The following is a 24,956-nucleotide window of genomic DNA, read 5'->3' as shown; positions in this document are numbered from 1 at the left end:
TTGGCAAAGATGTGCTTAAGTCCTAAAGTATTATAAATCACACTACTGCTATGCTCAAGTCTAAACAATGCTCACATTATAAAAAAGAATCATGCAGAATTGTATTGTGTTCTATTCTAAACATAACAGAATCAAGTTAAGCTTAGTTAATCGTAAATTCGAGTGAACATGGTAATATAATCATGGTTGCACTGTAAAAAAATCTTTTTACAAATTATTGTTTTTGTCCCTAAAAAAAAGAAAATTTCCATTCATACTATTTCTTTTAAAATACTTAAATGTTTATGTTTAACAGTAGAAGCCAATATTGACATATGATTTTGTCATTTGTGAAATTTTTAATAAAATTATTTCGGGAATTTAACAACTTGTTTTTATTCGATTTTTTTTTTTTTTTAATTAAACATGGCATTAAATTCAGTTAGTCGAGCAGCTATGGCTGTTTCTTCAGATGAAAATTTTGATGAAATATATAAAAAGAGGTTTCAAAAGTATTGTCGATTATTGACTAAGGTTATACTATTTTTTAACATTAGTTTTAAATTCATTTACAATTTTATCTTATAAAATTTATAATTAACATATGTCAAAGAAAACGTGGAGCAATGGTAAAATATTAGTTAAAAAAAAAAGTTTAATAAAAACTACAAATCAATTAGGTAACTGCATATAAATCCTTAATTGGACGAGCTTCCGTAACATTCTCTGAATTCATCTCTTTTGGTACAAATCTTATGAGCATGTAGTCATTCTGTGACTAATTAAATTGTCATTAGATCAAAATATTTATGATTGCTGTGATGCTCCTGAATAAATAGGACCAATCGCTTGATTATTCACTTATTAAGGTATACTTCTGGTTGATAACCATTCTACTTGGTCTAGCTTAGGTTTTATTCTTTTAGTAAAATAGAGAGGCAAAAAAAGTTTTTTGCACTTTGTAATGCCTGATATTATCAGGAAACAGAACATTTATATGAATAATACAAATCATTATCAGTTAGAAGCGCATTGCTTAATGTGAGCATTAAAACGGTCTCTTGCCATTAAAGATAAAGTAAGAACTTTTATAATGTTGTGATTACGACATGCATTTTGGATAAGTTATAGGCGTTTTCTGTATGATTTTTTTGTTTGTTCAGAAGCATAAAATTGGCTTTTTTATATTCGTAAATACTTCCCAAATGATTTTAAAACTTTTTTTTGCGGCTTTTTTTACTTGAGTTTGAACTTTAAAAAAAAAATTTTTTTTGAGTAGATAAAATCAATTTCAATGAGGTGCTAGTTATCAAAAAAAAAAGAAAAAGAACTTTTGAGTGGGTGGTGACTTTATTTTTCTGCAAATTTTTATTTAACATACGTCATCACTAACGTATTAACCACAATAAAACTTATAAACTTTATATTTTATAAAAACCATGAAACTTTTAATGCTATTTAACAATGTAATTTAAAATGGAGTAAGCTTAAGATAGATTTAATTTTAAAAACATGGTTATCATGGATCCTGATATTGCCAACTTAGTTGTCTAAAGAATACCACTTACATGGAAAGATAGCGTACACCTCAAAGTACCGTACGATGCAGATTTTGAAATCTTTTCATTTTATCAGCTAAAAAAAATTTAATTGTTCAATTTGAGTGTAATTTTGACTTCATAATGTGCCAATAAAAACACCTGTAGAATATGAACCACTCTATATAACTTGATAAAAATTGGAGCGAATGTAGGTATGAGACTGGGCGAATAAAAAAAAAGCAATTGCTCACAAGCTCTGATTAAAAGTAAAAGCTACAAAGCAAATCACGACAAAAGCAATTGCTCAAAAAGCAATTGCTCACAAGCTCTGAATAAAAGTATTTAAAAAAAGCAATTGCTCAAAAATACGCGAATAAAGTTTTACTTTTGCTTATTAGCAATTGCTTCCGCTAAGGAGTAAATGCTTTATGCCGCTATCAATAGAAATCGTTTTTTTTATGTTTAAAACTTATATGTATAAAAATGGCTGCTTTTAACTTAAATAAAATTGATAATACACAGCCATGCTGAACCAGATTTTAGTTTGTTAAAATGACATAGGGTTGTCATTTTATCAAACCTTTTTTGATTTTTTAGAACCATACCATTCAGGGAAAGTTATTGAGAAAAACCATAAAACTACTCTTTCAAAAATATTTGGATTTAAACAGGGGTCAATACAGGTCCCAGGTTTTGGCGTTCCTCTGGTTGATCCCAAAACTCAATTGAAGGGAGCAAGTAACTGTTTTATATTTTGTTAAATTATATAACTATTTATTAGTTGCCCCCTCTAGAGGGCCTCAAAGACAATCCAAAGGGCACCAAAGTTCATCCCCTATTTTGACCCTTGTGTATACAATCATTATTAAACATAATAGATAAGTTTATAAATAATGAATAAAATATTTTATTTAATAATTCTGAAACAACGAGAGTAAAATGTCAAAAATAACTTAATTAATCTAGTCAAATATGTTTACATTAAAAAAATACAAAAAAAAAGCCACACAAATATTGTACAATAGTTTTATACTACGAATTAGTTTTATACTGAACAATAGTTTCATACTTAACAATACTTTTATACGAAACTGACCTCAACTCATCATTATCATATGTGTAACCAAACTTCTTAATTGTGCATATTTTCATTTCATTTGTTTTAATTTTAAAACTGAAGTATAATTAACAGTGCTTGTAAGTTATGTTAAATGGTATTTAATGGGGAACCTATATACTATAATAGTCAGCGTTTATAATATATAGTTATATAATATATTGTAATATATCGTAATATATTATATTTGTATATTTGTATAGAGTGTTTGGAACATTTATTAAAGAATTATTATATATAATACTGTATATTTTAGGTAAAATGTAAAGTGGCTTTTCTTTGTTCTTAAATTATTTTATTCTTCTAGATAGAATGAGTTTATTTAAACAGACCTTTTCTTATGAGGACAACAGGAGAAAAGTGTGTTTATACTGTGCCAAAAAAACAAATAAACGTAACAATATTAATTTACCGTGGATTAAAAATTTAGTGAATTTTAAATAGAACATTAAAAATTCATTCTACCCTATTACCCAGGGTCAGCTATTTGCGAATCTTGCAAAAGCAAGAAGAATAAAAGAGCCTTGTGTAAATTGGAACCAGAAAATGAAAATACCAATTCAAACTAGTAGTGTTTTTGTATCTAAATGCAATTTATGTATAATTAAATTTACTCAAGGGAGATCTAAAAAACACAAAAAGGGACGTAAATGTAACGCACAGCCTCCAGTTAAAAGTGAAAAATAACTATTTAAACCTCATTTTTTAAATTGAATAACCATCAAATAGTATCTAATTACATTTTAAGACATATTCTTTGATTTTCTCCATAAAAAATTGTTAATAAATAGCTCTTTTAGCACAAATACTCTATAATACTATTTTTAAAATATCAATATTTTTAAATTATCAATATTTTTAAAATATCAATGTTTTTAAAATATCAATATTTTTTAAAATATCATACTTTTTAAACCAATAGCATTTAAAAAATTTTCAAATTTTTCATTATAAACTGTTAAGAATTTTTCATTATAAACTGTTATGAATTTTTCATTATAAACTGTTATGAATTTTTCATTATAAACTGTTATGAATTTTTCATTATAAACTGTTATGAATTTTTCATTATAAACTGTTATAAATTTTTCATTATAAACTGTTATGAATTTTTCATTATAAACTGTTATGAATTTTTCATTATAAACTGTTATGAATTTTTCATTATAAACTGTTATGAATTTTTCATTATAAACTGTTATGAATTTTTCATTATAAACTGTTATGAATTTTTCATTATAAACTGTTATGAATTTTTCATTATAAACTGTTATGAATTTCTGCCGACTCTAATAACTCAAACTAACAGTTTTTTAAAGATGCAGATTATTTATGCATTATACAATTTTTTTTCTGGATGATTATTGTTTCGCTTACACCTTGACAAATGTTGATAAAAATCTTAATGAGCAGTTTGATAGCTTTTTCACTATAAGTGCTCAAAGAGGGTCCTTTGTGACTGGTAAAATCCTTTGTGTGGAAGAAGGTGTGAATTTTGTGTGTTACGCTTGCACTCGTTATCATTAAGTGACACCTTTTGAAATTTTTAATTTTTTTCAGAAGGATGAAGGATGAATGCAAAGCAATCCTTTACAACTAAGTTGAAACTTTTGAATACTTCAGTTATGTTGATGTTGGGAATCATGTTTGAATCAGTAATTTGCTGCAGCGTATCTACAATTTTTAAAAACTTTTAGCATTTACTTTTTTTGAACTGTAAAATATATACTCAGTTTAATGTGGAGGGCAGCTGGCCACTTAACCGTATCTATCTAAGCAGTTTAAAGGATCTTGAATAATGATTGACAAATTCTAAGAGGAGATGCAATTTCATCATTGTCAAGCTGATAATCTCCTTTTAAATGAAATCGGCGAACAACTTTGCTTTAGCAACGACCTCGCTAGAATGCTGAAAAAACTCGAGGCTAGATTTGATTGAACCCAGTGTTCTCAAGTTTCCAGATTTGGCAAGACGCTTGGGTTTGACGTCACATCGTGTGCAATGGGGCATACTTGAATAGGTTTGAATACCACAAATTTTATTTGCAACTTTCATATCACAAGATTAGTTTAGCTTTCATATCACAAAATTAGTTTAAGTTCATTTGCGTTAACGAGATTTTTTAATATAATGTGAGTTTTTAGCAAATATTCTGATAAAGTAACATGAATTAGTCTCTTGACACTAGTGTTTTTGCTGGTCTTTTGAGTGTGAGATTGTTGTTGTGGCGGTGAGCTTGTTTCATCCCTTCACACAGTATTGACAATTGTTAGACAAAAATTAGCTAAACAAAACAGCCACCAGAAATTTTGCGAGATTAAATAGCATGATTCACAAGACTTGATAAATTATTGCAGTGAGCAACAACCTGAATTGGTTGTTGCTCACTGCAATATCTTCTTTTCCGTCGGTGATTTTTATGTTACTGAAGATGAAGAAATAAGCAGCCGTAGAGCTTAGCGCGCTAGCCTCAGAAGCTAGAGATTCGCGGTTCAACGCCTCTGACCAAGTTTTATAACATATTTATATAGACGTATTATAGACGTATTATAGACGTATTATAGACGTTATAAAACTTGATAAATGCTATAGCAAGTAGTTTTTCCAGAGATTCTTTATTTGAAATAACTCGAGATGTGATTTGTTCAGTTGCTTTGGTATCTTTTGCTGCTAAAAGTTAAAGGTTTACTTTGAACTTTATTTGAGAGTATGGGTGGGGGCAAACCTTTTCGAAAAGGGTTGAGACATGTGCTGCAACGTACACTTGGTTCTTTCTTAAATGCGGTTTGCACTTTAAGAGGATATTTTTCTTTCAGCTTTTAACAACCAGCTAGGCAGATTAGGCAACAACACATCGTGTCTAATGTGTTTGGTCTCATTTGTATTGTATTGAAACCCAATAAAAGGCGGTAGTGCAACTTCTTCCCCTTTTGTTGCCTGCACAAATTAGTTGTAAATAGGAAGGGTTATTTAAATGATACTTGTCACACATAATGAAATTTAAATGAAATCTTATTTGATAACACAGTCCAAAACATTCACGATTTACAAAAAAACGTTTTTTACTCTTCAAAAAATTTTTTGCCCCTTTTTATTATCTTACTCCTTTTGATAAAGATTTTTTCTTTTTGTTATACTGCAATTATTTTCTCAAATTTTTACAAATTTTGTTTCGAAACAATCCTAATCTGTAAAGATTAATTTCCCTAGGACTGACTAGGAACAACCCTCCAAATATTTTATTGGTCAGTTATCTTATTATCTAAATTTTTTAAGTCCGAATTACTTTCTTATCAGTTATCCAAATATTCGTGACCGAATATCACAGTAATAGGTAATGTTTTAAGGTCATTCGGTAATGTTTAAAGTAACAAAAAACAAACAAAATTTAAAACTAAGCATTTATAAATCCTTAACTAGTAGAGTGTCCCAAAAATAATGCAAATTTAAAAATAAAGACTATAACCTCCAATATATGTGGGTTGATCTATAAAGATAGAATATATAAAAAATTTTAATCTACTGTTAGTAACTTTGCTAGATGTGTAATTAGAAATTCAAAGAGTTTTTTTTTTTTACGTTTTTACGCTCATATAACGAGACAATTTTGTTTCAATAAATATAAAAAATCCTTATTTACAAATTTATTTTGCACAATTAAATAAAAAAAAAAACAACCGTTACAGAGAGAAAATGAATCACAATGTTGAAAAACCTCTTTTTGTTAAACGCATAGGAAAGCAGCTGTAAAATATAAGCTTTTGTGAGTTAATCTTTTGGCATTTTTGATTGTAATTTTTTTATGTGATCTTTTGTAACAAGCATTATATTTTGCCTCTTATTTGTAGATGCCTTCACGTAGTCTTGTGTTAACTTAATGTTTCTTTCAGCGCAGTCGTTAGTAGTTGAGAGATATTTAACAAATAAACAGAACTTACGAAAACTTTCAGTATTCTTCCAAGATTTTACTCCACCGAAAACCCATTGTTCAACTTCGCTTTTTAAAACTCCAATAATTTCAAAAAGATATTAAGACTCTGGACCAACCAGAAGGGATAGTGTTGTTTCGGAATTATGAACTGGAATATTTTTGGAATACACAAATATTCCAGTTCATAATTTCTGGAATGTATGAGTAAAAAATTTAGGTTGGTTATTAATTATTTTTATTTGTTCATTGTCTTTATCTCCAATTGCTAACGCAACAAGCTAAGGAGTTGGGTACCAAGTTTTATACTCTTTGTTAAAGACTGACCTAACTAGTCATCGTATTGCTCTTGTATTTTAAGACTTGCCCTGAAAGTGTTATAGTCATTCTTGAGTGTTTTTGAAGACTAAGAGCTTTTAAAAAACCATGGTGCAAGAAGATTGACAGTAAAAAAGACTTCTTTTCTGTACATCATTTTCTTCCTTTTTTATCATTATTTTAACAACATTTTTTGTCATTTCCTATGTAAAAAGGTCGAGTCCGTCTGCCATAAAACGCACCCCATCACTAGTGCCAGGTTGGTGAAAATTAAAATTTGTTACATTTCCATCAAGATAAAAAATAACAAACTGGAAAAGGTTCCCATAATCACCTCTTGCAAAAGTATTTTTGAGCAGAGCTTTAGAACTTTATTTAATCAAATACTTTTATATTTTTCGTTTATTTATATTTTCTAGTTGTAAATGGATTTTTTAATCTTAACGATTTCATTTATTTGTATAACAATTTTTATACTTTGTATAAATTTTAAGTTTCAAGTTCTTCATCAGCGGTTCTCTGTGACAAGACCTAATGGTCTTTTTTGAGTATCCGCGCTCTTTATTTATTTTTTATTTATTTATTTTTACAATATCTTCACTTTTCTCTTGTATATTTATATTTTTATCTTAAACATTGTAATAATGAACAAAAACAAAAAAAAAAGAACAAAAAGTAAAGGCATCTTTTGCATAAGTGTACAACAATAAATCATCTTCTAGGTTATCCTAAATCATTTTTACAATATCTTTTAAGATATTAACTTCCGTACAAACTTTCATTCACATTTTTTTAACTTTAAATACAATACTCTATGAGGACCTTTTGTCTTTTTTGTGAGAACTTCCATGAATTTAGACATATGAACTTCATATATGTAATGCCTGCATAACAACCATAGTAAAGGGAGGTTAAGTTTTATTCTCAGCAAACAAACAGTTGGTCGTAATATTCTAATAATTTTATAAGCTCTTCTGCTGACATGCTCCAGCACAATTTTTTAGTTGGAAAACCCCTAATAATATATTGACGCAATCTGGAGCATCTGTAGAACTAACACTCACAGCCAATCTGTCTTCTGAAATTTCTTTAACTAGTTTAGTGTCAAAATGCAGAACTCATTATCTGTTGAAAGATCAAAGTTGGGTGTTTCAAATCCATCTAAATTTCAGCTACATTTTGATATTCTACTATCCTGGCTCCCTTGAACTTGATGAATCTCTTTTGTTTTTGTTTTTCTATAACTTGAAATCTGAGTCTCTCCTCTTTTCAGATCCAGCTCTGTAAGCTACATCATCTTTTTCCTAAATGAACATTTTTCTTTTCTTCATCTGGTCTAGAATTCTAGATCATTTTCAACTACTTCTAGGTTATTACTAGTTGCGTAGGTTTCCCCCCACCCCACCCTCCTTATTTTATTTGTAGAACCCATTCTGCTGAATATAGTCTTCAAAGCCTTTGATTCATACAGAAATAACTATGGCAACAGCACATTTGATCCCAAAAAGATTAAAGCAAACTCCTTCAACAAGTTCAAATCCGAGACATTTTTGTGGACACGCAGTTTGAATTTGTAGTTTTTTTCAGAGTTTAAGAATAGGTAATATCTCAACACATTTCCCAAAGCAGTTGGTTTGTTGGCCATTTGTTTATAGAATAATTAAAAGAAGTTCTTCTAAGACTTCTAGTTAAGAAGGTAAAAAGTTTTTCTAGGACTAAGAGAGCAATTCTACTTTCTCTTTACATCTTGCTTTTCGTTTTTATTTTTTTCTCTTTACAGCTTGCTTTTACGAAAGTAATAAAAATAAGAAAAAATTCTTATATCCAAATTTTTAAAATATACATCTTGCAATTTTCGGCTAGATGAACTATAACATGGATATTTTATTTTTCTTCGGACCAAATCCCAAATAATTGATTTTTTGGGACACCCTTTTAACCGTAAACCAATTAGACTAAAATTTTACCCAGAGTTTGGTGTGGCCATAGACTACAATTGTACCAATTGTTAACAAATTCATATTGAGTAATTCTCATTCCACAGGTGTTTTTATTGGCGCACTTCGAAGTCAAAATTTCACTTAATTTGAACATTCAATTTAAATTTTTTTCCGCGGACAAGATGAAAAGATTCTAAAATTTGCATCACAGGATACCTTGATATGTAATCTATCTTTTAATATAAGTGACATTCTTCGGTCAGCTAGATTAGCTTTATTAGAATTCATGACAACCGTGCTTCAAAGTATGACTTTAGTGTCACTAAGTGTGAATTTTAAAACGACTTTGACTTTTAGGAAATTCCTATTGCAAACGCAACACTTCAATTATCTTCTTGGGATGCATTTTCTTAATTAGTACGGTGATCATTCTCTATTTGCAGTTTTGAAACTATTAAACAACTATTAAAAAATTGTTTCGTATGAGATTTCTTAGGTTTATTGATAAACATTAGTAACTAATACTACTTTGACTTGAAGTTGACAGCTTTTGTAAGTTTTATGACCAATTTAAATACTTTTATGGTTCTTTGGCTTCGTTATAACTTCTATTAAATATGAATACGCAACAAGTTTATTTAGACTAAATTAAAAAAAAAAAAAGTTTTATTAAATATAATCTAAAAAATATTGAGAAACAAGTTTTAAAGGGCAATTAAAATAGAATATTAAAGTGTATCCCTAGTAACGTCTATAATATTTTCTTAAAGCATATTTGAATGGTAATTTGGGGTCATCCATAAATGATGTCAGTAAATATAGGGGGAGAGGGAGTGCTGGAAGGTTTTACATTAACTGACAATGGGGAGGGGGTGTTGAGGCCAAAATGATGTCAATTTAAATTATTTTTTTAGTTTTAATGAGCAGATTTTAACAGTATTTACATCTACTAAATGGCATAGAAATGATGTTTTGTTTGTGGGGAAATTAATGTTAAATGCGGGGAATTTGATATTATATTTTATGAAATTATTTATAATATAATATTATAAATTAATATAATAAGTTTCTAAGAGACATTAAATAAATAACAACTACTAACGTAAAATAAAAATTACTATCGTTTTATTAATATATTACCATTTGACAGCGAATCAAATTATGTTAGAAATATTACCTCTTTGTATATAAAATTGAAATTCGTTATTTGCTCCCTAGCGGATTATAAAATGTGGTTCAAAGTAACTCATAAAAGTAAACTCATAAAAGTAAACTCAAAAATTTGTCAGTTTTGAAATTAAATTGTCGTTATTTCAAATACGAAACCCTAATTGCTCTCTAGTTGATTGTAAAACGTGATGCAATGCAAACACATAAAGTCTATTGAAAACTCGAAACGTTAATTTCTCCCAAGCGAGTTGAAGAAACTCTTTTAAAAAGCTTGCGCTAACGATGAGCAAAATCATTATTCTGATTGTGATGTAAACAATACTAATAAATCAATATTAAAATATGGGTAAAACCGCATTACTTAACTTATTGATGGTCTTGTATGGAAATGCTCATCCCGATAAAAAAAAAAAAGCTAATATCCAGAAAGAAGTCCATAGTATATGGAATTCATTAAAAGAAGAGAAACTGGTGCATAAGGATCTTGAATCAAGAGTAATGTATTTAATCAATTTATTTAATGAAAAGGCAATGAAGTTCAAGAGCAAGCAATTATCATTTTGGGCCAATACTCCAAAACAGTCTGTTTTGGAGTATTGGCCCACGTATACTCCACATGAATTTGACATTCCTCACATTTTGTTGAGCCCACCAATGAGCGATCTGTTATTGATGATGAACAAAGTGCTTTAACTTTGAGTTTGTTGACCACGAAAAATCAAAAAAATGCAAGAACAGTGGCTCAACATTGACTCAATTCTGTCTGAGGCTGGACTGAAGACTAGAAAGAGAAGTGGATTCATTGCTGAAGCTGAAGAGGATGATTTGAAAAAGAAAAAGAAGAAACTAGCTCATCTATGTAAAGAACTGGCCAAAAAAAAGTATGATCAAGCTCAACAGAAGAAAACAAGAGAACTAAAAAAAGCTAGAATGAAGGAAATCTGCTTGGAGCATCCAGAAGTCAAAGAAAAACTAAAAATCAGAAAGAAACCTGGTCGACCGTCATTAGAAGTAGATCAACCTCTTCTTTTGAAGGCGATTATGGATATTGTTCTCCATTGTTCGTCCGCTGATGAAAGACGTCGGTCAGAGGTTCTTCGGGTAATGATAGCTATGTTTGTTAATATTGTATTTGTTAGAACTTTACTCTTAATTAGAACTTGCGCTATTGTAAATACCCTTGAAATGTTAACAACTAATTTCAAGATTTAATTTGAATATAATTTACGAAATAAATCCCGTTTTCTGTAAAAAAGTTAACTATATCCAAATATATTTCTTTATTATTTAGAGCATTAAAACTCGCGACGAATTGACATCCGAAATGAACAAAATTAGATTTGCAATCAGCAAGAGCACCCTCTATACTCGTCTACTTCCGAGAAGTTACGGGACATTAGAAGGCAAAAGACACGTCAAGACAGTCCCTGTTACATTGATCAGTCCTCAGAATGAATCTCATTTAAAACATGTTGACGGACTCTTTTGCAGTTCAACTATAAAATATGTGGAAGAAGTTTGTTCTAATTTAGGGCCAGATGAAGTGTGTTTTATTAGCCAAGACGACAAGGCTAGAGTGCCAATTGGAATCACAGCAGCCAAAAAACAGGCGCCAAAAATTAGACTTTTAGCGGCTCTTGGATATCAAAAAATTTGTCTCTATTACCAGAGATCCTCAAACTAATATGGTTAAGCCTATCGTTGTGTTTAGCCTCGATGGAGGACCCAACGAAAATCCCAGATACCAGAAAGTAATTGAAATTGGCATTCACCATTTCTTGAAGAATAACCTTGACGCTCTTTTCATTATGACGAACGCTCCAGGCCGCAGTGCATTCAACAGAGTTGAGCGACGAATGGCACCTCTAAGTAAAGAATTATCTGGGGTAATTCTTCCGCACGAACATTACGGAACTTATCTTGATTCTCAAGGTAATTACATTTACAAAAGTTAATTTTTAAAAATATTAATATCATTTTTAACCTATAATAATCAACATATCTTTTTAAATCAGGCAGAACAATAGATGAAAATTTAGAAAAACAGATCTTTGATTTTGCTGGACAGGCTTTGGCTGATATTTGGTCTGATCTACAAATTGACGGTTATCCAACCATTGCAGAGTACATTGATCCAGACAAACCAGAGCTAGAGTCAAGGAGCCTTTTATTACAAGATCAACGTTGGATTGCCGATCATCTTCGTACAAGTCAATACTTTACTCAAATTGTGAAATGTGAAAATCGCTCCTGTTGTCGGACTATTAGAAGCTCTTACTTTACTCTAATTAGAACAAGGTTTCTTTCACCACCTGTCAACCAAACAAAAAACGGGCTCAAAACAGTAGATGTCTCAGAAGGAGGAAAAAAATTGTTTCCATCATCCGTCTTTATGCTCATCGCATTAAACATTGAAAGTATTTTTCCTCGTACTGCCAAAGGATTTCCAATTTTGCCGCATAATGCGTTTTATCCATCAATTCAGTCTAGCCTAGCTGATAGAATCTGTAAAAAGTGCAATATCTACTTTGCCTCTCAAACTATTTTGAAAAAGCACGCTTCTATCCATTTTTCTGCTATAACACTCCCTCTAATCTAAAGGGTCCAACATGTTTGTATCGCTGCCAAGCGTCAGACAGAATTTTTGGCAGTCATCGCCTTGCAGAAGAGTTCAGAAACTGCTAAATGGTTAGATGAAAATGAAGTTGACGCAAAGAATTCGATTGTACCTCAAGAATACGATATCCTATTAGAACGCGGAAAGCATTCACTACCTATTGTTTCAATCGATGATCACTTCAACAACCCATGGAAAGATTATATTAAAGATATAAAATACTATTTGCTTAGTTGATTATTTATTGAGATATCGACTATTATATAATATAATTTGATATTTTGATAATTTGATAATTTGATATATATATATATATATATATATATATATATATATATATATATATATATATATATATATATATATATATGTTTCAATGTCATATCTTGTTGTACGTGAATATATATATATATATTTTTGAATATAAAGCATAAAAAACAGCTGCGTACAAACTAAATTTATTCTTCGTAATATTTCGATCTGCTTTTGCACAGATCGTCATCAGACGTAAAATATAATACAAAAAAAACCGTTACAAATATTACTTAAAAACGTCAAAGAAGACATTAAAAAGAAGCCATAAATGATTACATAATAACGTAAATATAAAACTAGCAAATATTATTTGACTCCTTTTTTTTGGATAATTTTTTGAAACAGAGGTCTCCAACTGTTTGTAGAAATTTTAATGCCATTGTCACGGTTCAGAAGTATTGGAGCATTTTTTATTTCTTGGTATGTTGAGGCGTAATTAATTTCAAGTGATTCTCTAACTTTGCGTTGATCGTACTCTGATTCGTACTCTGCGTTGATCGTACTCTGATCGTAATCAGAGTACGATCAACGCAAAGTTAGAGAATCACTTGAAATTAATTAAGCCTCAACATACCAAGAAATAAAAAATGCTCCAATACTTCTGAACCGTGACAATGGCATTAAAATTTCTACAAACAGTTGGAGACATCTGTTTCAAAAAATTATCCAAAAAAAAGGAGTCAAATAATATTTGCTAGTTTTATATTTACGTTATTATGTAATCATTTATGGCTTCTTTTTAATGTCTTCTTTGACGTTTTTAAGTAATATTTGTAACGGTTTTTTTTGTATTATATTTTACGTCTGATGACGATCTGTGCAAAAGCAGATCGAAATATTACGAAGAATAAATTTAGTTTGTACGCAGCTGTTTTTTATGCTTTATATTCAAATATATATATATATATATATATATATATATATATATATATATATATATATATATATATATATATATATATATATATATATATATATATAAAGCGTGTACACGAAATAAATGTGAAAGAATAAGCACGTTATTTTTTTCAGTGGTTGTAATTAAAACCTTTTTAATTGTTTTGTATTTTGTTTACAACATGTTGCGGTTTCAAAAAAATACGTTAGTTTTTGGATTTAACTTGAAATTAGTTTTAAAAATGACCAAAAAAAAAGACGTAAGAGAAAAAATTATGCACAAATATTTACAAAATCCTGATAGTAGCTACAATTCGGTAGCAAAATTGTTGCAAATATATCCGTACACCGTTAGTCGTGTTATTCAACGTTTTTCTTAAACAAAATCGATCAAACGCAAATCTAGTGGTGGAAGAAATGAAGGTTTTAAAGATGTAAAACTAGTTTGAAAACTGGTTAATAGTTTTAAGAATAACCCAAGCCTTTTACTAAGGGAACGCGCAAAAATATATGGATTTTCTCATAGTTTTGTTGCAAAAGTTAGAAACAAACATGGTTTTCATTCTTTCGAAGCACAAAAAGTGCCCAACTGTTATGAAACTCAACAAAAAAGTCCAAGAACTCGCGGCAGAAAGTTGTATGACAATTTTATTTTAAAAAATTTCTGTATTACTGAAGACGATGAAACTTCCCAGCCGGCACAAACACGTCTTTTAGACGTTTTTCTTTGCATCTAAAATGTTAACACTTTTAGATGTCTAAATTCAAATAAATATATAACACCTATTAGTAGTCATCTTTTAGACGGTTTGAGACAGCTATTTTTTGTCGTCTCAAAGATAAGATAATAAATACAATTAGATGTCTTATAGTTCTCTGAGTTTAGACGTCTAAAGATGTTAACATTTTAGATTCTAAAAACACGTGTTTGTGTAGGCTGGGTTATATCAAGTACGATCATCAACAAACTCCTGGTGCTGTTTATTATATGGCCAAATATAAAGAAAAACAGATAAGAAATTTAAATACACAAAACATGACAAAGCTTTGATTTTTTAGCGAACTAAAAAATCAAAGCTTTTTTAGTTTGCTAAAAAAGCTTTTATTTAGCAAGCTATTTGCAGTTGTGGCAAAAAATCAGCACCTAATTTTTCTCAGTCCACACTTTCTGGTCAAATATATGTTAAAGAATGTTTACAAAAACGCCTTTTACCTCTCATTAAATAACAGACCTGTGTTTTGACCTGATTTAGCTTCAACTCATTATTGCAAACTAGCTATGGAATGGTATAAAAAGAATAATGTAAAATTTGTGCCTAAAACAGAAAATCCTCTAAACTGCCCAGAATTGAGAGTTATTGAAATGTACTGGGCTATTATTAAAAGAAAAATGAAAAAAAAAAATTTAATGTTCTGCTTTGCAGAAACATTAAAGATGTTAAAATGTCATTTAAAAAAGCATCAAATAGTTTTGATTCTTATTCTGTGCGCAAGCTTATGGGTACCACTAAAGCAAAAGTTTGAAATTCTATTAGATTCCCACAGGAATAATTAATTTTTTTTTTAATGTTCGACCTTCTTATATTATTGTATTAAAATTATTACTTGGTTCGAAATAAAAATTGAGGAGTACTTTTTTTTAGTTGTTTTTCTACTTTCACATTTATTTCGTGTACACGCTTTATATATACATATTTATTAACCACAGAATAAAATGCTTTTAGTTAACTTACATCAAAGTTTTTTTTTCAATATTCATTTAAATTTTCTCCTTAATGTAATCTAAGGTTACAATAATCATTTTGACAAAATTTGACAAATTATTATTGAACATCATTGTTAAACATATGTTCTCTGTTATCAATAAAACATATGTTCTCTGTTATCAATAAAACATATGTTCTCTGTTATCAATAAAACATATGTTCTCTGTTATCAAGAAAACATATGTTCTCTGTTATCAAGAAAACATATGTTCTCTTTTATCAATAAAACATATGTTCTCTATTATCAAGAAAACATATGTTCTCTGTTATCAATAAAACATATGTTCTCTGTTATCAATAAAACATATGTTCTCTGTTATCAATAAAAATAGAGATACAAATACTGGTAAAAATATCAATAATTAGATTTGTCATTAAATTTTTTTAAAATAATTTCTTCTCTTCTTTAAAAATTTTGATTTCGCTTTCTGCAACTTAACACATATGAATAACATCTTTCAAGGGTTAAAACAAGCATGGTTTAATACCACTGTAATTTTTTTTAAAATCAATGTTGAAGTTGGATTAAATAAAGGTTTAAGGGAATGTCGCAATTTAAAATTTTTTTAATTTTTTTTTGGAACAAATCCAGTAATACATTTATCATAATCACACACATATTATGATAAACCTTTTGAATGACTTGAGCTATTTACAGCATACTTGTGGTCATCACATTTTGTTTTTTATATCAAAATCTACAAAATGCTAATGATCAATTGTTTTTATTTATATATTTTTTTAAAAAACTCATTGCTGAAAATATTGATAGTGCCCAGTCAATGCAATTGGTCTGAAAAGTACCTAAAAAACTTGTATGCTTCATCAATTTTTTGTTGGCAGCTTGAAACTATTTTACTTGGAATTATAATGATATCCATTGTGACTTTTTGTAGCAACGAAAAAACTTTAAAGTGATCTCAATATAATTTAAATATACCAACGACTAAATTCACTATTTTGAAAGTAATAATTCCTATATAAAATTTCAGGCTTACAATCATCCCAATAAAACCTGTTTTATTCTAACTTAAATGCAGACATTCTCCATTTTTACCACATTTAAGTGTTAAATACTCTATTGACTCTTTATTTTTTAAATTAATTCATTATAACATTGTAAATTAGATTTGAAATTCATGGCTAACAAATTTCAGTTGTGATTTATGTCAACTGTTATGTGATTGTGTGACTGGATGTGGAATGTAAAAGTAGAACTGGATGTGGAAAGTATGCACAAGTATGAGCTGGATGTGAAAAGTATGTACAAGTAGAACTGGATATGGATGTGGAAAGTATGTACAAGTAGAACTGGGTGTAGAAATTATGTACAAGTAGTGTTAACTGACAAATCAGCTTTAAGATGTTTTTTTCAAATTCTTAAAGGATGATTCAGCTCCGTCTAAGGATAACATTGTAGTTAAGAATCTGTCTAACAGTAGTTTTAAAAGAAGTGGCATCATTTATTGTTTTGATTTTGTTTTTACTTTTAATTGTGATTATCCTATATGCTTGAGGTTCTCAAGGTATAATTTTCTTTACTAGATTGCTTGGAAAATCAAAAATGGTACAGCTCCTTTTTGAGTTTCTTTTTCTCCGACAATTAACGACATATGAATCTGATGTAAAATACTTAGGGCAAAGTTTTGAACTCTTTACTGGATTAAAGTTTCCTTACACACGACAGCAAACCATTTATTTCAAACTAATAAATCTTTTGGAAATCTGTAATATAAAATATACTTCATAAATAAAAATAGTATTTTGCATGTTTCTTAAAAATCAACATATAGCAATGCAGTAAACACAAGGTTTGGACATAAAAAACTAGACTATGTAATACAGCATACTATTTTGTACTCTTTCTGTGCACATAACCTCACAAAAAGATAAAAGACTGCTGCAGATATAACATTCTATATAGCATAGTTTTATATCTTTCTTTGTAGTTATATACATAGTTTGAAACCAAGTTCTGTATAGCATAGTTTAGAACCAAGTTCTAAACTATGCTATTTACTATCTATATGGTATCTCTGTTGGCTTGAGAAAGCTAACTTTATTATCAAGAATTAGCTTGATTATTATTTATTTGTACTTAATAAATTTTAACTTTCATGTTAAATACAACAAATAATATTTATAATTAATTAAAACATTTTAAACAAATATCAACATGAATCATAACAATGTTATTAACATTTACTACTATTTATCAGTATTTGTCTAAATTGCAAATCCAAAATAAAAATACCAGATTCATTAAAAATGGTAATAGTGAACAACAAAAATTGAGATGTTGAAAGATAAAGAGCTTATTATATTTATACATACTTCAGATATATTTGAACATAGTATGTATAGTAAGGTAAATATTTTATCATATTATATAATAACTATTTATCTTTCAACATATTAATAATTTTTTACTCATTTAACATTACAGTCATAAAAAACTACTTATCTTTTAAAATAAACTCTTACCTTTAAAATTTTATATCTGCACCCTTTTTATATATTTTTGTCAAGTTATATGCGCTGCAAGAATGCACCACAGCTGAAGATAATCAGAAAATATAATGTAAATGCATGAGGAAACTTATCGATAAAAATTTTTGCCTCAAACTGACGTCATGCGCAAACTTCCATAACGTTACAATTAAAAACCAGCATTATCCAAATTAAACCGTCCAAACACGCTTACGCGGGATAATGTGTAACGATTAAAACATGTAGAAGATTACAATTACTTGGAAACAAAATGAGAAATGTAAAAAAAACACATGACAACATATCAAATTGTTAAAAATTTATTTACCAAAATAAATTTACATTCAACTTTGTATTGTTATTAAACTTGTGTCCATTTAAATATACCTCTCCTAGATTGTCGGTTGTTTGCCTTCTCCAATAAACACCAGGGATCGAGGTTTACCTATCAAATATACTTTTAACATAAGTGATGGAATCTTTTTCTTTAATTACTCCTAGCCATAAGAGCTTAACCTGTCAAAAAAAAAAAAAAAAAAAAAGAAGTTTTCATTCTTATAATAAATATAATTATTTACTAGATAATTATAGTAAATTGACAGATGAAACAAACAAAAAAGACAATAACGTTTGAATTTAAAAAAGTACTTGTAACCTGAAATGTAATCAGGCAATCTAATCTAGTGAAATATAAGAAAAATAGTATTAGAAAATTATTTCTAACTTTTTTATACTTATAATTTATATTTATTAATTATAACTTTTACTTAATAGTTAGAGTGATGATACAACTAGAATTTAAACTACAGTAACAATATTAAAAAAAAAATTAAATTATCAGAATAAATTTAATTTAAAAAACTCTAGATTAAACTCTAATATAAAACTGAGTAAACTCTAGTCTAGTTCCATCTTTGCTACTTGTAACTCTAGTTCTAACTCTAACTTATAACTACTACTTGTAACTCTACTTGTTGTATCTCCACTGCTTATAACTCTAATCTAAAACCGAATCAATCAAAGACACTTAAAATTAGTTTTTGTTTAAAATAAGTTTTTGTTAAGAAAACCTTTTTATGTATTTAACAAAAAGATTTCAAGTCATTATGCTCACAAAGCAAAAATTATTAAAATAAATATCTAACTTTTATTAAGGTTTTCAAAATATTATTTTTACACAAAGTTTCTAAAATTACTAATTCACTTGTTAAAACAAAATAAATAATTGAAAACTGTTATTATCACATAATTAGGTCAGCATATTGTATATATACACTCAAATATTTTTACTATTTTATAATCTAAAGAGACACTACATCAATATTTTATTTAATTTAATCATCAATATATATATTTAATAGTACAGTGACAGAAATCATCACATTGAAATGATAATGAGCATACTTTTTTACCATATGATAAAGAAATGTAATGCCCACAATCATTTCCATTGTCTTGCTTTTGACATCTTATGACCTCCACATTCAAAGAAGAAATACATTCATTTATTAACAACGATTGTGCAACTCTGTGTACCAGTAATGGAACAGTGCCTTTATTAAATCCAGTAAACAGCGAATCATAATACTGAATGGAATTAGAACCATTTTCAGATGTTAAATTACTTATTAGAACCCAATGCAAATTTCTAACATTAAATATCTGAACAAACTTTCCAGAAATAATATAACTACCAAAGTTTTTTGAATTAGAAATGCAAAAACTTTGAAATCCACCAACTTCGGGGACCTGGTGTGAAAGAAAGCTTTGTGCAATATCAATTAGAGTATCATCAAGTCAATGTTGAATAAAAATTATTACCTACAGAAATTGCGGGACAAACGAAATTTTTGGATTTAGATATACTTGCGTCAGTTAGAGAAGTTAGATTTTCTCTTGCTGGATTTTTTTAAAATTATTTTTAAATCATCTTTTTCAATTAATTGTTTAGTCATTTTAAGACAATAATCATGCTCTTTTAAAATCAATTGGGTGGACAATGCTTGTTTTTCTGATAAATAAGGTTTGATGTTAGAAAAAGCAACAGATTTTTTCCAAACTTTACCATTGTTTTATTTCTGAAATGATTCCAGGTCCCAGCCAATCATGCTCCATCCGACTTCCTTTGTGGCCAATTTTCCTGTAATTTCTTACTAAAACTTGGTCCCTCATTTTAAATGAAAATCATTTGCATCCTTTCAGTTGTTTTCAAGCATAATATTTTTTCATTTTAGTCTGGGTCTGAATAATATTGTTATGCTCATTGGATGCCTTATATTCAAAAATTTTATTTTCATTAGTATCTAAATCAGTATTATTTAGTGACAAAGTTGAAAACAAGTTTGCTTCTCTGCCAAACATTAAAAAAAGGGTGTAAATTTTGTTGAATTTTGCACACATGTATGTAGACCAAATAAAACAGCTTCTAACAATTCGTCCCAATTGTCTTTGGTTTCATTTGATAATTTAGAGAGGGATTTCTTAATTGTCTGATTTTTTTTTCATCTTGCACATTAGTTTGAGGGTGGTAATTTCTTCAAGTAGAAGGGTTTAAAAATTAGTGGCCCTTGGTGCAATAACCTTTTTTGAATTGCACCTAGGGTCACTTTCTGAAAATTAGGTTTAGGATAGACACATAAACTTGAATAAAACTTTATCTGATCTTTAATTGTTATTAATCAATTTATCAAGTGTTACTTAATTGCAACACTTAAATATATAACAAAATAGTTCTGAGCGAAATTGACAAATAAGTCATAAAATGGTAGTCCTAAAATAACTGAGGATTTTGAGGTGCTGCAACATAGTACAAAATTAACGTCAGAAACATACAATAATATAAAACATGATAATAATGATACAATGATAATAAACTCCTAATCATAAATTATACAAAAGTTTAACTTAAATAGTTGATTATATATACACATACCACAAAGTTGACATTTTTGAACTTAATTATTTATTATTCCATCAGAGACATACTGTTAAACATCTTCAACAGAGTAATTATAGACTGGCATTTTAATTATATAATTTTAAAAAATTTAAAAATATGAATGTTGCTAAAATTTAAATATTTTTTCAGTTTTACCTAACGGAAACAAGGCTACTTGTTTAACGATAGATTTAACCTACCTAACGGAACTTTGCGCTATATCTGCGCATGCGTCACGCTTACGCAGAACTGAATGTCTACTTAATGGTCAACTTATATAACGCGACACCGGTGCAGCGTTTATAAATTACTGCGTTAAAATTTTATTGCGCGGTAGTTTTCACCTATCCAAACTTCTTTGGCGGTTAAATAATAACGTTAAAATAATACTGAGTTAAATATTTTAACGTTAAAATTTTACTTCACTCGTTATTATTTTACTGACTTTTTAGTTTACAATTTTGTCAGCTTATTTTGTCAAGATGTACAAACATATTAACTTGAATGATGTCGGGAAATATTTAAATGACAATACTTTTTCTGAAGATAAAAAAGCAATTTTTAAACGGCGGTGGAAAAACTTTGTTATTGTTGACAATAAGTTAATGTATTACAAAAAAGGTATTGACAAGGTTAGGAAAACTTATTTTATGGTAGAAGTTTTTAATAAATTTAAGTAATTAAACAATATTCTGTGATTTGTTGTGATTTAATTACTGTGAATCCCAAATTAATGAAACATCTCTCCATAGAAATTCGCCAAAAAATAGCTGAATGACAAGGATTCAAAATATTTATAATGCCAGATCTTATTGATGGAGAAGAACATGATGTATCTTTAAAAATACATGTTTGCAAAAGTAATGGCAAATATTTTTTTCGAGCAATTTTGTTTTTGCTGACAGGTTCTGAGAGTCAACATATACCTGTTCGCAATGTTGTTGTTAAGCACATGATATCAAGACCTTGTTCCAGTCTCTTATTTAGGTGATATTAGGTCGGGATATTTAGGTGATAATGTGAAAAACTATATTACCAAACTTGGTATGGCCACAGATTGTATATGGGCTACAGATGTTGAGATCCTTGTGACTGCAAATCTTATTGGAATTGATATTGCTGTGGTCCTTCTATGGACAAAAACATGCATGGCTGAAATATCCAGCATTTATTAAACTCGACCAACTAACAACTCATACAACTTTTTTAGAAAATATAACCATTATAAAGTTGTTTTGTCACTAAAAACTTTGTAAATCAAATGTTTATACTGAGCTAAAATGATGTTTGTATATCAGTTGTTTTTCATATTGTTTGTTATAAAAAAAAAATTTGCTCAAGGTTGCATGTTCTTTACGACTAATATAATAAAACTCTACAGAATTGAATTTATGGATCGCTAGGGTATTTAATTTATTCTTAGATTAGATTTCGTCACACAATAAAGAAAAATCGCTTTACTTGATGAGAGAAAATAATATCGCCATATTAGAGTGCAGTAAAATTAAAACGCTAAAATGTCTAAGCAATATTTTAACGTTATATTTTACCGCAAAGGAAGTTTGAACGGTTGAAATTTCCGCGCAGTAAAATTTTAATGCAGTAACTTAAACGCTACACCGGGTCTATAGTTTTTAATGGTCTAAGATAGGGACTGATAACCCTAGATTACGAGGGGGGCACGACTGATAACGAGGGGGGCACGTATACGAGTCAAAAGTTATAAACGAATAAATTTCTAAACACGGAATACTACTAAAAAATATTTATTTATATTTTAAATTTTAAACTTTTTTTTGTAAAACTTGGTTGCTTATTTTCAGCAAGTTTTTTTATACTATTCCGCCTTTTTAGCGGGTTTATAAGTTTTTAGGTAAAAGTATATAATTAATTACAATGAATTGTCATTGTAATAAATTATATATATTTTTATAAGTCCGCTAAAAGGTGGAATAATATAAAAAACTTCATATATATATTCGAATTTAAAACAAAATGACTGATATTTAAGTTTAACAGTCAATAATAGTTTAACAGTCAATAATAGTTTAACAGTCAATAATAATTTTTTTTAAGTTTAAATAATGTGAAAGATTTTTTTTTTTTTTTTAAATAAAATTTTTCTTTTATTTAGGAAAAAGAACTTCTACATCGCATGGTATTTACTTTTTAAGCTAGAAATTATTTTTAACTTTCTCTTATCTTATCTTGTAAATTTTAATATTAGTAGTAATTTATTGCTGTGATGGGTGTTATTGCTGTGATGGCTTTTACTTTAAACGGTAAGTACTTTTTAATTTAAATAATTTCATTCAAAAAAGAAGCAATATATGTTAAAATATGGTTAGAAAAATATACGTTGAAATTTTGTTGTATTTTTCATTTTTAATCTATACTGCTTTTCGTATCTACATACAAGGTAGAGTGGGGCTAGTTAAGCATGGGAACAAGTTGGACAATTAAAATATTTTGAAAAGTACGCATTGCATGACAAAACATCTAAAAATGGTAACGCAAGACGCAACATTGTGACAGACGGCAATCGAATAAGATGCATGGGTACTTTTCTATCTTGGACCAAGTAAAAAAATTATTTTTGAATATAATGAGCAGTTTTTTCGTGAGTTTTACTTTTCTCTTTAAAACCTAACTCTTTGAACTAACTGACACCTTGCCTAGAAGGAGTAGGTTAAGAACTTTTAAAAAAAAGTGACATTAATTTTTATAGTTTTTTCTCGTATCTTACTTACATCATTGAAGCCCATAAAATAAAAAGTTTATAAACTATTGACACGCCTATTGTTAACAATAATTTTATTGATGATTTATATTTAAATTTCATATCATTCATATTCATTTATTCTTTGATTGCTCAACATATCCAATACAGATGCTCAACTTAACCCGTGGGGGCAGATTGTGCAGCTTTGTAAACTTCAGGCAATATCTTTCCATTCATATAAAAAATATGTTTATTTTAACCAATTTTTAGCAGATTAAATTATCGTTCTAATATTAAAAAAAACTATGTAAATCCGCTCATGCCTAATTGACATTAAACGTCGTAAGTGAGGACGTCTGTTATACGTCTTTGGACGTCCGATTCTCACTGGGTGAAATCTGTTAGATTTAATAAAAAAAAATTTAATTTACATTATTTACAAATATTAATTAAAATATAAAACTACTTTAGTCCACAATTTTTTGCAATTTAATTTTTTTCAGATATTTTGCGCTCTTTTTCAAAATTTGTTATTTGAAGAATTGCATAAACATAATCAAGAAAAAAGAAATTCTCGTTTATCGGATTTCATTTTGCAAAGATTTTATGTTACTAACGTAACTCGAGATGCAAAGAGATCTTTATCACAGACGTCATGAAATTCTTTTTTATGTATAAAATAATAAGTATATATCAACAATATCATATTTTATCATTTAGAGAAATTCAAAGACAATCTAAAATGGCTTTGGAAACTCACGCTTTAAAAACATATCAAAAACCATAAAAAAATAATATCACTTTATTTGTGGTTGCATGGTGTTGAATAGACACAAGACAAGAGCTTATTATATTGACTTTAAATTTATTATTCATTTTTATAAACAGACGTGGTATTTAAATTCATTGGATCCAGCGTTTCCATCTTATCATAGTCTATGCAAAAAAGTTATGTTAACTAAAAAGTTACCTCGCAAAAAGAGTGTCCATGAGTTCTGTGTAAAAAAGAGTAATGTAAAGTGAGCGCCTCTGATAGAACCTCAGAAAGTGCTTATGTCACGACTGCACATCAAGTTTGGTTTCATCAAGCAACTTAAACTGTGCTCAACAAAAAGTTGGCACCTTTTAAAGACCACTAAGATCTTTTTCAAAGTTATTTGAGGCTAAAGTTAGAGCTGGTATTTTTATCAGACCGCAGATCAAGAAGATCATAAAGA

General features: G+C 28.6%; 1 protein-coding gene across 1 annotated transcript in view; it reads left to right on the top strand.

Moving 5' to 3' along the window:
- The first annotated feature begins 345 nt into the window (after nucleotides 1-345).
- The window catches only part of LOC136079726 (uncharacterized), a 37,028-nt gene continuing 12,417 nt past the window's right edge, over nucleotides 346-24,956 (top strand). Inside the window, exons 1-2 of the mRNA XM_065795971.1 lie at nucleotides 346-513; nucleotides 23,152-23,175. Of these exons, the coding sequence (XP_065652043.1) occupies nucleotides 406-513; nucleotides 23,152-23,175 (132 nt within the window). The 5' untranslated portion in view covers nucleotides 346-405. The remainder of the gene's footprint in view (nucleotides 514-23,151; nucleotides 23,176-24,956) is intronic.

Source organism: Hydra vulgaris, chromosome 04, assembly GCF_038396675.1.
Source record: "Hydra vulgaris chromosome 04, alternate assembly HydraT2T_AEP".
Taxonomy (NCBI): Eukaryota; Metazoa; Cnidaria; class Hydrozoa; order Anthoathecata; family Hydridae; genus Hydra; species Hydra vulgaris.
This window is presented reverse-complemented; position numbering and strand designations above follow the sequence as displayed.